Source organism: Mus caroli, unplaced genomic scaffold, assembly GCF_978045245.1.
Source record: "Mus caroli unplaced genomic scaffold, Mus_caroli_1 scaffold_18, whole genome shotgun sequence".
NCBI classification, from domain to species: Eukaryota; Metazoa; Chordata; class Mammalia; order Rodentia; family Muridae; genus Mus; species Mus caroli.
In genome coordinates this window covers 86,839,815-86,856,545 of record NW_028227273.1, presented here as the reverse complement: position 1 = coordinate 86,856,545, position 16,731 = coordinate 86,839,815, and the positions used below count along the sequence as shown (strand labels likewise).

The following is a 16,731-nucleotide window of genomic DNA, read 5'->3' as shown; positions in this document are numbered from 1 at the left end:
TCATCAGACCACCACAACAAACAGCAGCAACAGCATGGAGCAGGAGGCCCCTACCTCTTGGGGCTCTGGCATTTATTCCCTCTTCAGAGTCCACAGAATTAAACTACCTGCAGCTGGCAAAAATCATGCATCTTCTAGAACGCAAGACAATCATCGTTAACAGCTGTGGGCAAACTGAATTTAATTCCATATCCCAAACCTAGAATCCGTCTCTGAGGGAGATGGATCAGATTTAGAGCTGCAGAAGGAAATTCATCCAAAATGTATGTGGAAGGGAAAGTGACCCTATGGGAGGGGCTGCCCAGCATGTAAGAGGGCAGCAAAGATCAAACATAGATTTAGAAGGGGTTGAGCCAGGAGTATCAGAGGAAAATGTGTGCTAGCTGTGTGGACAATTAGAACTGCTCAGCCTTTGAATTAGTCAGGCATATTAAAATTAACTGGTGTGTGTATGTGTGTGTGTGTGTGTGTGTGTGTCTTTTATTAGGAAATCCATATAGCTCCTGGGCAGGTTCATGCGTTCGACCCATGTGGAACTCAGAGAGACCTAACTAACTACTATAACACAAGTCAGTGATGAAGAGCCTGTGCCATTCTTGCAGAGGAGCCAAGTTCAGGTCCTAACATCCAAGTCCTGTGCCTCCCAACTGCCTATTACCCAGCTCCAAGGCATCCAATACCCTCTGGTCTTTTTAGCACACACTCCCATGGAACATGTAAACTCATTCAGCCCCCCACCCCCCAAACATCTTTTTGAAAGTAGTACAGGAATTGTTAGGTTTCTATGCCATCCTGTTAGGTAATACTGGTCTATCTCTAAGGATATAATAGAATCATAAGGAATTACGATACAGGATGGACAGGTTTGATCAAGTAACAAAAATGGCCAGGTGATAGAGGAATAGATGGCTAAGAGAAGGCAGGTGGAACTGTCTGCTAACACCAAGATGTTTCAGGTCCTGATCTGGAGAGCAGGGGATGGGGAGAAGGCCTGATGGGTAATGAAGGAGGAGGAAGTACAAGCCAGAGCCTCCTGACTCTGAGTGGGATCCTGAGAGACAAGTGACAACCATCCTAAATCTGTTCTTCCTTCCTGTGTCCAGGCTCCTCACTTGACTCATCTGAGAACAGGAGTCAGGATGGGTGAGGTGCCACTGACTGACAGCATACTCTGTGATGGTCTTACAGATGCCTTTCACAGCTACCACATGGGCATCACAGGTAAGGTTGATAGGTCTCTAAAGCGCTGTGCCCTAAGGTCTGTGCCACCGTGTCTGGTAAGTAAAGGTATTTTTTTATGAAATAATTCCCAGACTTGCTGATTAGTTTTAAATGGAAAGATGGAAACTTTTCAATATAGAGCCCTGAGCTGGAATGGTGATAGACACCCATATCCTAGAATAAGAGTGACAGAGGCACATGTGAGTGAGCTCTGGCTAGCCTGGTATACATAGCAAGTTTCCAGCTAGCCACAACCTCGTAAAACACCACCACCGTGTAAACCTGGCACATACAACTTATGTAAGAAAGCCAGCACTACCTGAGAAGATCGGCTTCTCCTCTACTCTGCCAGTGTATTCATGCCTTGACTGTCCTCAGTTATGAGGAAACAGGAGCAATAGAACAGGACAGACAACCCTTGCTCTTCCAAAACATCACATGTAGAGATTTAAAGAGAAGTGCAACATGCACGTAAGCTCTGGGTCCCGAACCAGGGACCAATTACTGTTTTGTTTAGTTTCTTTGAGACAAGGTTTCTCTGTGTAGGCCTGGCTGTCATGGAACTCACTCTGTAGACTGGACTGGCCTTGGACTCAAGAGATCCACCTGCCTCTACTTCCCAAATCTTGGAATAAATGTGCATGTACCCTGCTTCTGGCTTTTTTTTTTTTTTAAGTAATTAAAGATCTAATAGTATAATAGGTAAATTTTGAAGATGAGCTAAAAATTCATATTGATGTTAAATTTCCTGATTGTTAAAAAAAGTTTTTAAAGTTTGTATTTGTGTATGCATAGGTATACAAGTATCACACTGCATGTATACAGGTCACAGGTCAACCTGTAATAGTCAGTTTCCCAACTATGTGCAATCAAGACCCCCAGGGATGGGAACAAATATTTTTATCTGCAGAAACATATCACCAGTCCTGACTTTATTTTTTTCAAAGATTTATTATTATAAATAAGTACACTGTAGCTGTCTTCAGACATGCCAGAAGAGGGTGTCAGATTTCATTACAGATGGCTGTGAGCCACCATGTGTTGCTGGGATTTGAACTCAGGACCTTCGGAGGAACAGTCAGTGCTCTTAACCGCTGAGCCATCTCTCCAGCCCTCATTATTTTTTTAAACAACCCATTATAGGTAAATAAAATTGTGTTCAAGAGAAGTACATAGTGAGATAACAATTCAGAGGTAAAGGGAATCGCATTTCCATCTTCCCTCAAATGCTTAAGAGAGAATGTTAGGGAAACGGGGCAAAAATATCAGTGCTGATCCTGGATACTGACTTCTGGAGGTTTATACTTCCATATATAGAAAAGGACGATGTCTCTCCTGAGGGGTTACAGTTCCCAGGCCCATCGGGGTGACAGGAGCTACCTGAGAGCATGGCCTCTCCTCCTCCAAGCCTGCTGGTGTGTACAGTTGTTGTGTTATGATTTGAGACAGGGTTTTTCTGTGTAGCCCTGGCTGTCCTGGAACTCACTCTGTAGACCAGGTTAGCCTCGAACTCAGAAATCCACCTGCCTCTGCCTCCCAAGTTCTGGGATTTAAGGTGTGTGCCACCACTGCCCAGCTGTGTACAAGTTAATTCTTGTTTAAATGTAACTGCCGCAGACCCTCTGGGTCCCGTGCCTGCGTAAAACGGTTCTCTAGAGTAGATGGGCAAAGATTAGGACGTGACAGACAGACAAACACACAAGAGAGGTGTTGAATCTGAATGTAATCTTCTGGTTGAGCTTAGACTAATTATATTACAGCGAATATCATAAATTGTAAAACATAACAGATACGGTACATTGAAGTTTCCCAGGTGCAAAGGGAGTGACTGCAAAGTTTACACTAGGGATCAGCATCCCTCCAGATGTAAGAGGAGTGACTTCAAAAGGACTATGTTTAGAGTTAATTGGGCTAGAGGGGTATTAACTCTTGCCTGGCCTCAGGAATAAAGTAGTGTCAAGGACTTTTAGGCCTTGTTAATTCTTATCTATGTCTGGAGAATTCCCATTTATCAGTATAGTTACTTAATTTGCTGTTGGCACGGAATATAGTCTGTAATAAGAATTTCTATCTCAGTGAGAATTCCAGTCTCTTTATGTAGATAGGTGAAATAATGACTAGTACTTAATTGGTTATTGAATAGGTTAAACTCCTTGTTGCTATCTGGAATCTAAGAACACTGGGAAAAGGCTTTAGCTATGTTAGAATACAATCTTAAAAGGCATTTACTATAAGGTAATGCTTAATAGAGTGCACATTAGACTAATGTGGTGGGAATTTGATTATTATGGGTTCAGGAGAAAATGCCAAACCTCCAGGAGGGGAATTACCATGGAACTCTGATCCTCAAGAACAGCTTCCAGGCTTTACACCTGTCAAACTGATACAAACTGGAGGGTCAGACCTCCAGGAGAAGAGTCCTAGGAATTCATTTCTCATGAGCAGCTTTTTGGCATTACTGCCTCAAGCTGGCTGCACCGGAGTTCCTTGGCAAGTAACCTGAGCTACCAAAGCCCAGCTCGTGAATATGCTGTTTTTGCCTTTTCTTCTTCTCAGCTGAAAACGTAGCCAAAAAATGGCAAGTGAGCAGAGAGGCCCAGGACAGGGTTGCAGTTCTGTCGCAGAACAGGGCCGAGCATGCGCAGAAAGCTGGCCACTTTGACAAGGAGATTGTGCCAGTGCTGGTGTCTTCCAGAAAAGGTGAGTGTGGAGGCCACAGTTAGGCACGGATGACACCTGTGAGGATGATAGGGAGGCTTGGTGGATTTTGGTCTTTACCCGTTGTAAAGGTGTAGGCATTCTACATCTGAATGGGGGAGGGCAGGTTGTGATGTGTTGCATTCTGAGACGTGGTCTTGCAGTGTAGCTTGGATGGCCTAGTGCTCACTGTGGACCAGGCTGGGCTCCGACTGCTGGGTGATCCTCCTGCTTCTTCCTGATGAGTGCTGGGATTACGGGTTCTGGCAACATCCTTGTCTGGAAAATACTGCCACCACAGCAGGATACGGTCACATGGGAAACTGTCATCTTCAAAGTGTCCACAGCTGTAGTGTGTACCCATGGGTTTCATGAGAAATGGAACATCAGTTTGTGGTTATCAGAAGAAAACAGCTTTCCAAACCTTTCAGGAATGGCATCTGTTCACCTAGTTGATCTTGTATGTCTCTTAAATTCACATTCTAAAGGGGACACTTTTAGGATCTCTGTCTATCTCTGAGTGTATATGCACACATGTGTGTGAATACCCTTGGAGGCCGTCTTAAGGCCTTGGAGTCTAGGAGCTGGAGTTACAGGTATTAATGAGCTGCTGAAGAAATGCTAACCAGTCTCTAGAGTTCCTTAAGGACACATTCACCATGATCTGAAGCAGAATCTGACATTCGTGCCCAGCTCAGACAAGGTGGATTGCTCCACTTCTGACCCACTCAGTTGTAACTAGATGAATGAATGCAATGACCCAAACCTGTGTCCATACAATACAAAGAGCCGCTGTCCTTAGGAAGGGCTGAGGATTTGAAACACAGGGTGAGTGTCTCATGAAGAGTTCTCATGGGAGAGCATGCAGTAATTCTAGCAATTTCTGCTCGAATGGAAGTGGGTAATGGTCATAGACCTTTCTTCCAAATGTCACTCCTTGTTTCTGAGAAGTCCCCAGTCCCAGAACTCTGCCTTCTCTGTACTCATTTCAAGCAACTGGCTTTGCTCTCTGCAGGTCTTACTGAAATGAAAATCGATGAATTTCCTCGTCATGGGAGTAACCTTGAAGCCATGGGCAAGCTGAAACCTTACTTTCTTACTGATGGGACAGGAACTGTCACATCTGCTAATGCAACAGGTATGAGTTCTGAGGGGCACTGGGGCAAATACCAACTCTGGTAAGGTCTACCAAGTGAATACGTCTTTCTACACAAGATGATTCCTTTTTTTTTTTTTTTCGAGACAGGGTTTCTCTGTGTAGCCCTGGCTGTCCTGGAACTCACTCTGTAGACCTGGCTGCCCTTGAACTCAGAAATTTGCTTGCCTTTGCTGGGATTAAAGGTGTGTGCCACCAACGCCGGCTACATCTGAATTTGATGTTAGCCTGGTTTACAAATTGAGTTCCAGGACAACCAGAGCTGTTACAGAGAAACTGTCAGGACACTCACCCCCCCCCCACCCCCACCCCCCACAAAAACACACACTTGTACTTCCAGCACTTGAAAGGCAAAGGCAGGTGGGTCTCTGTGGTTTCCAGGTTACCCTGGTCTAACAGAAATGTAGGCTAATCAGGAACACATAGTGAGACACTGCCTGAAAACAAAACAAAGCCCTCCAATGTTCATCCACTTCCTATTTCTCCAATTCCAGGAATCCCAGTCCCTGTGACCCAGGCTTACTTTTTGGTTTTCTTTGATCTTCATCCCCATAAGCACACAGTTATTGCGGGACTATCATAATGTATGGCCGATTATCACATTTGACTTGACTATTTCTAACTTTACTAAAGTCTGATGGATCACAGCAAACAGAACCCTTTGGCAAGATGTCAGTAGCTTAATGCTTGCAGGTGGGAAGCAGGCCCTGGGTCCATACCTGAAGGAAAGGAGTGCTGTAGACACCAGGTCATGTGTTTTCAGGAATGAACGATGGTGCTGCTGCTGTGGTTCTTATGAAGAAGACAGAAGCTGAGAGTCAGATGCTGAAACCTTTAGCAAGAATAGTGTCCTGGTCACAAGCCGGTGTGGAGCCTTCGGTTATGGGAGTAGGACCAATTCCAGCCATAAAGCAAGCTGTGAGTCTCTTTAGCAATGTGTGTGTGTTGGTGGAGATATGTGTGACAGGGTTTGGGGAAGCCCAGAGTGCTTTCAAACTCAGTGTAGAGGCTGGCCTTAAATTTCTGCTCCTCCAGCAGTACTCTCAGCTGGTGGGTTACAGGTGCGCATCACCAGTGACCTTACCTTTAATATGCTTTTCTGAGTGTAGTGTTGCTCTGTACTAAGCTCTCTTTAACAAACCTTTCCACTCTGAAGACGTAAGGATGTGCTTTGTTTCTGCTACCAGGTTCCATTTGCTACCACCTAGCTCTAAGACCTCTCCCCCCCAACACAGGGATTCCAAGTCTCCATGCCTGGGTTTCTTAGAGGATTGGACTCTGGTGCCATGTAAAGCACTTCATCTGTAGTTACTTTGCCAGTTCAAGCTTTTTAAAAATAAAGTGTTATATTACCTGCAATAAGAAGACAGTTTGGACTTTGTACCTTAGGGACTTAATATATTTTTTTTAATTATTTGAGATAGGGTTTCTGTGTAGCCCTGGCTGTCCTGGAATTCACTCTGTAGACCAGGCTGGCCTCCAACCCAGAAATCCACCTGCCTCTGCCCTCCCAAGTGCTGGGATTAAAGGCATGTGCTACTACACCCAACACCTTAGGGACATTTTAGATGACATCCTTTTGCTTTTGAGGCTGAGCTTTCTTTGTAGCCTCAAATGAGATGTCTCCATGTCATAAATGCTGAGAGTATGGGTATGCCACTGGACCTTGAGAGGCTCTACACTATGGAGTCACTAAAGGAGCCCACCATAATGCTCTTCTGGGAACATTATGCTGGCTTTAGATTCTTCAACCCCCGGGCAGTGGTGGCACACGCCTTTAATCCCAGCACTTGGGAGGCAAAGGCAGGCAGATTTCTGAGTTCAAGGCCAGTCTAGTCTACAGAGTGAGTTCCAAGACAGCCAGGGCTACACAAGAAACCCTGTCTTGTAAGAAACCAAAAATAAAAAAATAAGATTCTTCAACCCTTGTTATAGTCAGGAACCACTGAGGCACATCTTGTAGCTGTCAATTACTAATGATTTAATTCAAATTCCTTTTGTTTTTTGTAGGTTGCAAAGGCAGGCTGGTCCCTGGAAGATGTTGACCTGTTTGAAATCAATGAAGCCTATGCAGCTCTCTCTGTTGCAATAGCTAAAGAACTTGGATTAAACCCCGAGAAGGTAACCAACATGAAGTCGTGTTTGCCAGTGAACTTGCACAATCCATGTTTAAGGCTGCGTCTGCCAGGTGTTGACTTTTCACAGTAAATAACTGAGTGTGTTAGTTCACATCAGAATTAGTGGGACATTCTAGAAACAAAAAAAGACAGGAGCCAGGCAGTGGTGGTGCACGCCTTAAATTCCAGCACTTGGGAGGCAGAGGCAGGTGGATTTCTGAGTCGGAGGCCAGCCTGGTCTACAGAGTGAGATCCAGGAAGGCCAAAGCCACACAGAGAAACCCAGCAGGTGTCATACAGGCCTATTTATTCCTAAGCTTTACAGTGAAAGTTGGGTTTGATTGAAAGGATGGTTTGCTAGCATAACACTGTGGGGAGACTTATATATAAAACAGGCACGAGCCTGTGTCCACAGAGGACTGACTTAGGCTCTTCTTCTCTATAGGTCAACATCGATGGAGGAGCCATTGCCTTGGGCCACCCTCTGGGAGCATCTGGCTGCAGGATTCTAGTGACCTTGCTGCACACCCTGGAGAGAGTGGGTGGGACCCGTGGTGTTGCAGCCCTGTGCATTGGGGGTGGGATGGGAGTCGCAATGTGTGTCCAGAGAGGGTGAACTGCATGCCAGCCACCACCTTGGACGGTTCTTGTTAAATCAGTGCAACACTAAGCAGAAAGGGAAACCAGAGGACCAAACTGAGGACAGGAACCCAGGTGGACAGCTTGCTGTACTTTAATGTGAGACACCCAAGGCTGAGACATTGCACCTGACACTGTTATAAATAAGAGGGAAATCCAATCAGTCATCAAGAGCTCCAGAGTGAACAGCATTTTCATAACTTCCGTGTTTATCGTCTTTGCTTTCTGGGTGTAATTTTATCAGATCATCAATCCGAAGGATGGTGATTGCAGCCTCTGTTGCGAACTTCAGGCTCTTCACTTTAACTATGGTTGGTTCAAACACCCCTGCTTGCTTGTTGTCTCGTGGTTTCCCATGGACCAAATCAAGACCAATCCTATAAAGGTGAAAATTGGATTCAGTGACCAAATTAACGTGGTGGGGTATTCCAGCTATTCTAGTCCAAAAGACTGTGGGAGTTCCAACAAGCCTGCCTCTGGGAGTAGAATAGCTGACAGTGTAGCAGAGAAACCTCATCTGTTGAACACTTAGCAAATAGTGACATGTGGCATACTGTTCTGGTTGGTGTAAATATACTTTATGCTATCTTTATAAACACCAGGGTGTCTACAGATACAATATTCGGAAACTGTCTTCACTGTAAGCTGAGAGCTGCCTAAAATGAGAAAGCCCTACCCCAATATCATCCTCTTGGCCCTTTCTATAGACTAGCCAAGGAGTCAGAATGGGACCAAGAGTCGTGACACCTAGGGCAGAGCACTAAAAAACCAGCCACCATTATGTAAAGATGATATCATGAAAACGATGCCTGTGATGTTTCAGTATGTGACAAGTCCCTTCATATATTTCTAAAAGGTGGAGGGAGGGACAAAGGTACTATTATGAACTTACAATAGAACCATGCAAGTTGACACTAGAACACAAGGAAATCATATACTCACCACTTTAGATTTTTACGTTCCGGGTTAACTTGAGCCTCATTGTGAAAAGCTCTTAACTTGGCAACCAGGTCGGTGGAGTCCTGGGCAGCATTCACTGCCAGTGTATTAGGAATCACAAGCAGAGATCTTGCAAACTCTGCAATAGCAAGCTGTTCCCGAGATCCCTAAGGAAAAAACCACGAGGTGTGCATACGAAAGGAGTCAAAGCCTACAGCGGGCCTGACAGGGCAAAACCCTACTTGTGAACCCAACACCACACCCTATGCCTTTGAAAGCAGCCTTACCATGCTTGTTGCATAGTTTTCCAGGTATATGGACAGGGCAGCTTCTACAGCACCTCCACCTGGGACCACAGATTTTGACTCCAAAACTCTCTTCACCACACAAAGAGCATCATGTAAAGAGCGCTCCATTTCATCACACATGAAATCATTTGCTCCTCGTAAGATAATTGAGGCAGATGTACGAGCCTTAGTACTACAAAGAACAAACATGAGGCTATTAGCATTTTTGTTAGTGAAAACATTAACTGCAGACACCCTTGATTAAATCCCACTAATAAGATATTTAGACATGCCGGGCGTGGTGGCGCACGCCTTTAATCCCAGCACTCAGGAGGCAGAGGCAGGCAGATTTCTGAGTTCAAGGCCAGCCTGGTCTACAACAAAGAGAGTTCCAGGACAGCCAGGGCTACAGAGAAACCCTGCCTCAAAAAAAACAAAGGAAAAAAAAAAGGTATTTAGACATAAGGCACCAGGAACAATGTCTAGACCATGTACGAGAGACAAAACACATTTCATCTCCATGTACAGTGGCCCAATATTGTTTTATCCCATGCGTATAACCGCTCCTATCACTGACAGACTAGAGCAGCAAATTAATGGGAAATAATTCTTTTTACAACGCAATCTGCATTGCTCTGTAACTTACAAAAGCAGTTCTTACTTTTTGATTAAGATCAGCTCATCATCACAAATTCTCTCCTGTACGACCTCTTCCGCTTGTCCCAACATTGTCGCTTCAAAAGTTTCTTCACCTTCCAAATTGGCCAGCGTAGACAGGATACTTGCTGTAAGAGTCATGTAAGATACATTTTTTTCCTCATAGTTTTAGTATATGGAAAATCAGTGCATTATCTCAAGGTTCCAGACAAGCCACCACCGTAACCCAAGACAATACTGCCTGCCACCTTCAAGGTATAAATACCTTAGTTTACTCATTTCCAATAACTTCAGCATTAAAGAACGTTTTCAACTACCTAGAAAATGGCTCTGTAAATCTAGTAGAGCACAGCAAAGAGGAAAAATATTTCTGAAATTTAGTGTCAATATTTCACTCCAACCCTTCTGACCCAGTGACATCTATCTCCGAGCAGCCCGTGACCGGCCAGGCCAGGCCAGGCCAGGACGTACCTCCAGAAGCTTTTGCAACACGCTTCAGGTCCCGTTTTAAAACTCTCCTAACAGCCATGGCACCAGCTTCCACAAAATACTTGAGACACATATCATCAATGCCACCAGTGGTTAGAATAACATTGGCACCAGTTGCCAGGATCTTCTGAATTCTCTCCTTGGTGATATCTGATTCTCTACAGAGAATGTTTCAATAAACCAAAATTAGCAACTTCAGGTTCTTAAACAATGCACTGTTATCTTTCACTGGTTATACATGAAATTACATTAACTATTCTTTCTCACCAAACCCAGAGGTTAAATCAGTCCAATTTATGTGAGTTTCCAGGACTTGAGAATAACTTTTGCTCTTTCTATTATTTGAGTTCCTATGGGCAGTTTAAAAAGAAAAAATACAAAAAAACACAAAACCCTTGCACCTTCTCCTATCTTGAAGATGCAGTAGAGATTTATTATTAACAATCTCAAGACTGCATCGCTAAAGCTGTATGAAGCCAAGACAGGAACAAGACAGAAAATCGAGCCCCACATAGTGGGATAAGAAAATAGTTCAGAGTTGAACCAACAGAAGTTATGTAAGACCGCAAAACGAAGAATATTGAGATATGTAAGTGTATGTTAAAACATAGATGGCAAAGATGCTTATGTTCTGAGGCTATGATAGTCAAAATATTTCTTTCAAGCGGGCCTAAGTTGTTATCATGAAAATGACTAGAAAGATGAAAGACTTCAGAGACAGAAACCAGAGGTACAGAATGTATCAAGGACAGATACAGCAAAAGACTCCTGAAGTTGGGCTGGCCTCAAACTCAGAGATGCACCTGCCCCTGCCTCTTTGGACTAAATGTATGTGCCACCACTGCTTGGCTAATCTGTGGGCATTTACAAGTCAAGAGGCAGTCATATGATGTTCTATGGAATATGAGACAGTAAATGCCTATTTAAGCTATGTTACATGTACATAACAGACATACTTTAATCATACAACAGCAGTCCCCTGAAAGTAAGAAGAAGTGAAAGCGGTCTGCTAGGGTGATGTCACTGCAGCTACAGTCAGCACTGTGTCCTACTGTGCTACAGAGGCAGTCTTACGTGAACGCTCTACCAGTCATACACAGTATCTAACACTTGATAGTTTGTACTTATTTGATATCAGTTTTGTTTGTGACAAGAGGCTACACCATGATGACCATAATCCTTGATTTTACTTTATTATTTATTTTTTTATTTATGAGTACACTGCAGCTGTCTTCAGACACACACTAGAAGAGTGCATTGGATTCCATTACAAATGGCTGTAAGCTACTATGTGGTTGCTAGGAATTAAAACTCAGGACCTCTGGAAGAGCAGCCAGTGCTCTTAACTGTTGAGCCATCTCTCCAGTCCTTATTTTATTTTACTTAAAAAAAAAAAAAAAAAAAAAAAAAAAGAACATGCCCCTCCACTTACCTCTGTCTAATTTGGTCCAATTTCTCAGGGTCTGTAATAACCACCTGTACACCAAGCTTCATTTTTGTTTTCTGCAGGCTGAAGTCAAGACAAGCAATTTTTGCATTAACTATTCTCTTGGGCATGCCTATAAATGAATAAAAAGGTTAGTTAATTAGTTAGTTAATTAATTTTGGTCCCAAGTACACATAATTTTTTTTCCTTTTTTTTAAAATATTTTTTTTTATTATGTATTTTCCTCAATTACATTTCCAATGCTATCCCAAAAGTCCCCCATACCCTCCATCTCCTTTTCTTTTTAAATGCAAAGTTTCACTAGATAGACAAGGCTGGCCTGAAAATTAAGAGACCTGCCTGCCTCTCATAACTTAATGATAGAATCAAATATCTGAGCCTCTAGGCCAGCACCTATCACAACATTTTGATCTCATTAAGAGTATAGTATAGGGCTGGTGAGATGGCTCAGTGGGTAAGAGCACCCGACTGCTCTTCCGAAGGTCCAGAGTTCAAATCCCAGCAACCACATGGTGGCTCACGACCATCCGTAACGAGATCTGGTGCCCTCTTCTGGAGTGTCTGAAGACAGCTACAGTGTACTGACATATAATAAATCTTTAAAAAAAAAAAAAGAGTATAGTATATAAACCAGAGAGTGACTCTGATTTGTAAATAACAGAACCCCACTTACCCTGAGATCCAACCACACAATTGAGTGCATAGCCATTGATCAGCATGCTTTCTATCTGACTTCTCCCATGGGCTTTCAGAATATTAACAGAATTGACTGGATAGCGAGGCTGGCCTCTGGCATCTGTGTATTTAACAGCAAGCACAGCATCTACTACCATATTAGCAAAGTAATCACCATTTCTGAGACGGCAGTTAAGGACAGCTGAAACAACAAAACAAAAGGCCCAGGGACCAAAAATCTACTCAACTAGACTTACTTTTAGCAAAATAATTCACCAGTGAGGAAAAGTATTATAACTACAATCAAAGTGACTTGTGCATATATACCAGCACCACCTGTACTTCAAATGCAGTTTTCACCACAGAAATGTTGGAAAGGTGGTAGCAGGATCAGTTGTTTCTCTCTAATAAGATCAACTTGCAGTAAATGGCACTTTAAATTTTACTGCAGAAAACTAACATTCCAAAAAGTTTAAAAAGTCATTTTTTTGGAGCAAAAGGGGTTAGGGCCAAACTAGCCAGGAACATTCAAGGATACATCCCAATAATTTTGGAAGACATGGATGTCTTAGCAGCACTGGTCAGACAGTCTCTTCCAAGGTCGTCTGTGTTAATAATTAGGTTCTCATTGATATAACGCACCGCCTCCCTGTTAAGAGTGTGGAAAAGAAAAATAGAAACACACCACTCCAAAGTTTTGCATCTCACCACATTTAACACATTGTCAAATATCACAGGGAATGGTTTCTGTTCAGCCATTTCATATAGAGGAAGGACACAGGACGGCTCCCCCTCTTCAGATCATGGCACCTTTCATCTATCCCATAAGCATAGCCACTAAACTCTATTAGGAGAAAATGTGGTAGTCAGATGGGAAAAGTACACGGAGCTAGCTCGGTACTCTAGGTGAACACTTGAATGCTAAGATACAACAGTTCCAACTTAACGCTTAGTTAAAACAGTAAGATACAATTTACTATTACACAAAGTAACATGTTCTGTGAAAGCAATCTTACTTGCAGGCAAGACGATAGCCACTAATAACTGATGTTGGATGAATTTTCTGTTTGACTAGCTCATCTGCATTTTTCAGAAGCTCCGCTGCAATGATTACCTGTTGATCAAGCATTGCTTTAAATATGCATGGCACTCAATATGCACAACAGGAAAACATGATTATTAAGCAGAATACCACAGTAGACAAGTGAGTAGCAACTTCCTGAAAACACAACATAGAATCACCAGGAAGTATTCTGTGCTTTAATCCCAGCACTCGGGAGGCAGAGGCAGGAGGATTTCTGAGTTCAAGGCCAGCCTGGTCTACAAAGTGAGTTCCAAGACAGCCAGGGCTACACAGAGAAACCTTGTCTCAAAAAAACCTAAAAGTATTCTACGGAAATGGTCCAAGCTGGAAAAGCCAGAAAATGCTAAAAATCTAATACAGCAGAATTTATATCCATTACATTTACAGACTTAGTGCAACAAGAGCTAGATAGCAATCAATGGAAATGACTAGTATTATTCCAGTAATTTCAATAAAATCTTAAGATCATTTAAAATAGAGAACACTGTGAAAAACCAGTTTTCTTAATAATAAAACAAAACAAAATCTCCAAAAAACTTTTCTTCTTTTGAGTGGAATTAAGGTTATTTTTAAGTTACATTGTCTATGAACAAATTAGATAAAGTCCATTTTCACTACTTAGAAAACACAGAGTCAATTCTTTCATAGTAAAGGTTAAGTCTATAAATACTTTTCCCTCACCATTTATTTTGCCAGGTCTAAAATCTGCCTCACCAAACAGTATTTTACTACTTAAGCAGGTTAACTCACAAAATGTTACACTATTCGCCATGTTTGCTGACTAGCCATTAGCACTATATGGTAGCAAACTAACTTCCGCAAATTTCTATTTTGAATTCCAAAGATTTCTTGTTCACATTTAAAATACAAAAGTATCTATTAAACAACAAAGAAAAAAGTCCAAACCTGGTAACATTTTCTACATGTGAACATCATCATGGTAAGTAGGTTTAAAATAAGGCCCCAAATTCACGAGACTCCAGTATTTAAAACAAGCTTGTATTTATTTAATCACCTTGTTCTTCCCTTACTTAAATTGCACTAACTAGCTGCAATGGTTAATTTTCAAACGTTTGTGAGACTGCCTTAAAAGGTGACTGATTTCTGACCTAGAGTATGACTCTCTCATGGACTCAACTCTAATAAGCTGACTATTCTCTAGCCATTTCCTGGTAGCGTCTCACCACTGAGGTAGTTCCATCTCCAACTTCTTTGTCTTGCAGGTCAGCCAGCTCACACAGAACTTTGGCTGCGGGATGTTCTACCTCCAGTAACTTCAGGATGGTGGCACCATCGTTAGTAATGGTTACATCCTGAGAAATATGAAGGAATAAGTGGTCAACACAGAAACCAAGCTCTAGGATGCCATACTCAGGTAAAAACAAAGACTTTGGGGGCCTAGCAAACACAGGAGTGGATGTTCACAGTCAGCTATTGGATGTATCACAGGGCTCCCAATGGAGAAGCTAGAGAAAGTACCCAAGGAGCTAAAGGGATCTGCAACCCTATTGTTGGAACAACATGATGTACTAACCAGAACCCCGGAGCTCTTGTCTCTAGCTGCATATGTATCGAAAGATGGCCTAGTCGGCCATCAATGGAAAGAGAGGCCCATTGGACTTGCAAACTTTATATGCCCCAATATAGGGGAATGCCAGGGCCAAAAGAATGGGAATGGGTGGGTAGGGAAGTGGGGGGCGCTATGGGGGACTTTTGGGATAGCATTGGAAATGTAATTGAGGAAAATATGTAATAAAAATATTAAAAATCAAAAAAAAAAGACTTTGCCAAAGATTTTTTTGAAACTTAAAACAATGTATCTTTATCAAGGCAAGCAAGAACAATTAGATATATACTTACACCAATATCATCCACCAACATTTTATCCAAGCCAACTGGCCCAAGAGAACTTTTAACAATGTTGGCAATAGAAGCTGCAGCCATAACTGTAGATAAACAGTGAAAACTAATTAGAACAACGCATAAACCAAGACACTCAACTACCTATGATTTGCTAAAATCTAAAGTCTGTAATTACTATTAAAAAAAAAAAAAATCAAGCCGGGTGTGGTGGCACACGCCTTTAATCTCAGCACTCCGGATGCAGAGGCAGGTGGATTTCTGAGTTTGAGGCCATCCTGGTCTACAAAGTGAGTTCCAGGACAGCCAGGACTACACAGAGAAACCCTGTCTCGAAAAACCAAAAACCAAACCAAACCAAAACACTTAAGGACCAGTGAAGGTTAACTATTCTTTTTTATATTGAGTATTGGTATATCGCCGATTGTAAAGATTTTAATGCCTCAAATTATAAGCAATCTTAAGTTCATTCCTTACTACTACACTAGGGGGAAAAAACCCTTTAAGGTACAGCTCAGCCTTCCTCTTCAGACTCTGGCAAGTTTTAATAAGAATATTAGATAGTTCACCAGGAAAAGTAGTAGTAATTTCTAAGAGAGCTGTTTAAAAAAAAAAGCACAACACAGAACACGGTTCCTGCAAGGGAATGCTTTCAAGAACAAATTCAACCACAGCAAACCACGTGCTCATTCGTATAACCACGATAAAGGCAGCTAAAGTATCGCTTAATAACGTTCAGTTTGCATTCCGTTACGTTTTACTGGGGGAGCAGCCGTGCAGATTCTGGGCATCCAAGAACCAGACCAGCGAAGGGAAGCAACGCAAAAGCCACCTAGATTCTATGAGCATCTTCTCAAGGGCCAATGGAACCGGTGAAAGCTACGCTTTTCTGGCTATGTCAGAGATGCTCCAACCGGCCTGGAACCCAACAAAGGAGCCGAGGGGAGTGGCGGACATGTCTGTCTGGAGCTCCTCTACTAGGTATTGGGGCACGGACGCCCACACCCATCCTGAGCGCCTCCCCCAGCCGTGTGCATTCTCGAACATTCTTCCCTTACACGGTAGGGCGCAATGGCGCCGAGCCGGCCCGCTAGTGAGGGCGGACCCGGGACGGCTGGGCTTCTCCTGAGGGAACTTCACTGTGCCAGGCGGACAGCCCCGGCCTATCGACCGCGGCTGGGCTTCGGCCTGCGCCGCCGCGAGCTGGACCCTTACCATTCTCTCGCCCTTACCATTCTGGGAGCGGATCGCCTCCCCAGTGCTGCGGTCCCCGAACACGGACAAAGGACCCTCCATCTTCAGGAAACGAAGCAAAGCTCACTACGGCCGCAGAAAACCGATAGCTCCGCTCTGAGACCGGAGAGCGGCCACCACGGCGGGGACCACGGCGTGGAGAGGCCCGAGCGACGCCGCGGGGCCTGCTGGGTAACACGCCCTGCCCGCTCTCCACGCTCTACCAACCG

General features: G+C 43.3%; 2 protein-coding genes and 2 non-coding genes across 4 annotated transcripts in view; 1 reads left to right on the top strand and 3 right to left on the bottom strand.

Annotated features, from left to right (window-relative positions):
- Window positions 1-8,030, top strand: part of LOC110283775 (acetyl-CoA acetyltransferase, cytosolic-like) — a 15,370-nt gene extending 7,340 nt beyond the window's left edge. The window contains exons 4-9 of the mRNA XM_085832787.1: window positions 1,104-1,221; window positions 3,778-3,921; window positions 4,934-5,056; window positions 5,838-5,992; window positions 7,085-7,195; window positions 7,637-8,030. Coding sequence (XP_085688913.1) covers window positions 1,104-1,221; window positions 3,778-3,921; window positions 4,934-5,056; window positions 5,838-5,992; window positions 7,085-7,195; window positions 7,637-7,807 — 822 coding nt within the window. The 3' untranslated portion in view covers window positions 7,808-8,030. The remainder of the gene's footprint in view (window positions 1-1,103; window positions 1,222-3,777; window positions 3,922-4,933; window positions 5,057-5,837; window positions 5,993-7,084; window positions 7,196-7,636) is intronic.
- Window positions 7,909-16,731, bottom strand: Tcp1 (t-complex 1). Its single transcript, XM_021149256.3, has 12 exons — window positions 16,501-16,731; window positions 15,269-15,354; window positions 14,593-14,721; window positions 13,341-13,438; window positions 12,863-12,973; window positions 12,323-12,504; window positions 11,635-11,761; window positions 10,185-10,360; window positions 9,718-9,841; window positions 9,057-9,249; window positions 8,773-8,936; window positions 7,909-8,207 (listed from the first exon to the last, which is right to left on the bottom strand). The coding sequence occupies exons 1-12, from the start codon at window positions 16,562-16,564 to the stop codon at window positions 7,991-7,993; spliced, it is 1,671 nt and encodes a 556-aa protein (XP_021004915.1). The 5' UTR covers window positions 16,565-16,731; the 3' UTR covers window positions 7,909-7,990.
- LOC115029775 (small nucleolar RNA SNORA20) lies at window positions 9,533-9,660 on the bottom strand. Its single transcript, XR_003835341.1, has one exon. It is a non-coding gene; the product is annotated as a small nucleolar RNA SNORA20 (small nucleolar RNA).
- On the bottom strand, window positions 13,066-13,202 carry LOC115029778 (small nucleolar RNA SNORA29). Its single transcript, XR_003835344.1, has one exon. It is a non-coding gene; the product is annotated as a small nucleolar RNA SNORA29 (small nucleolar RNA).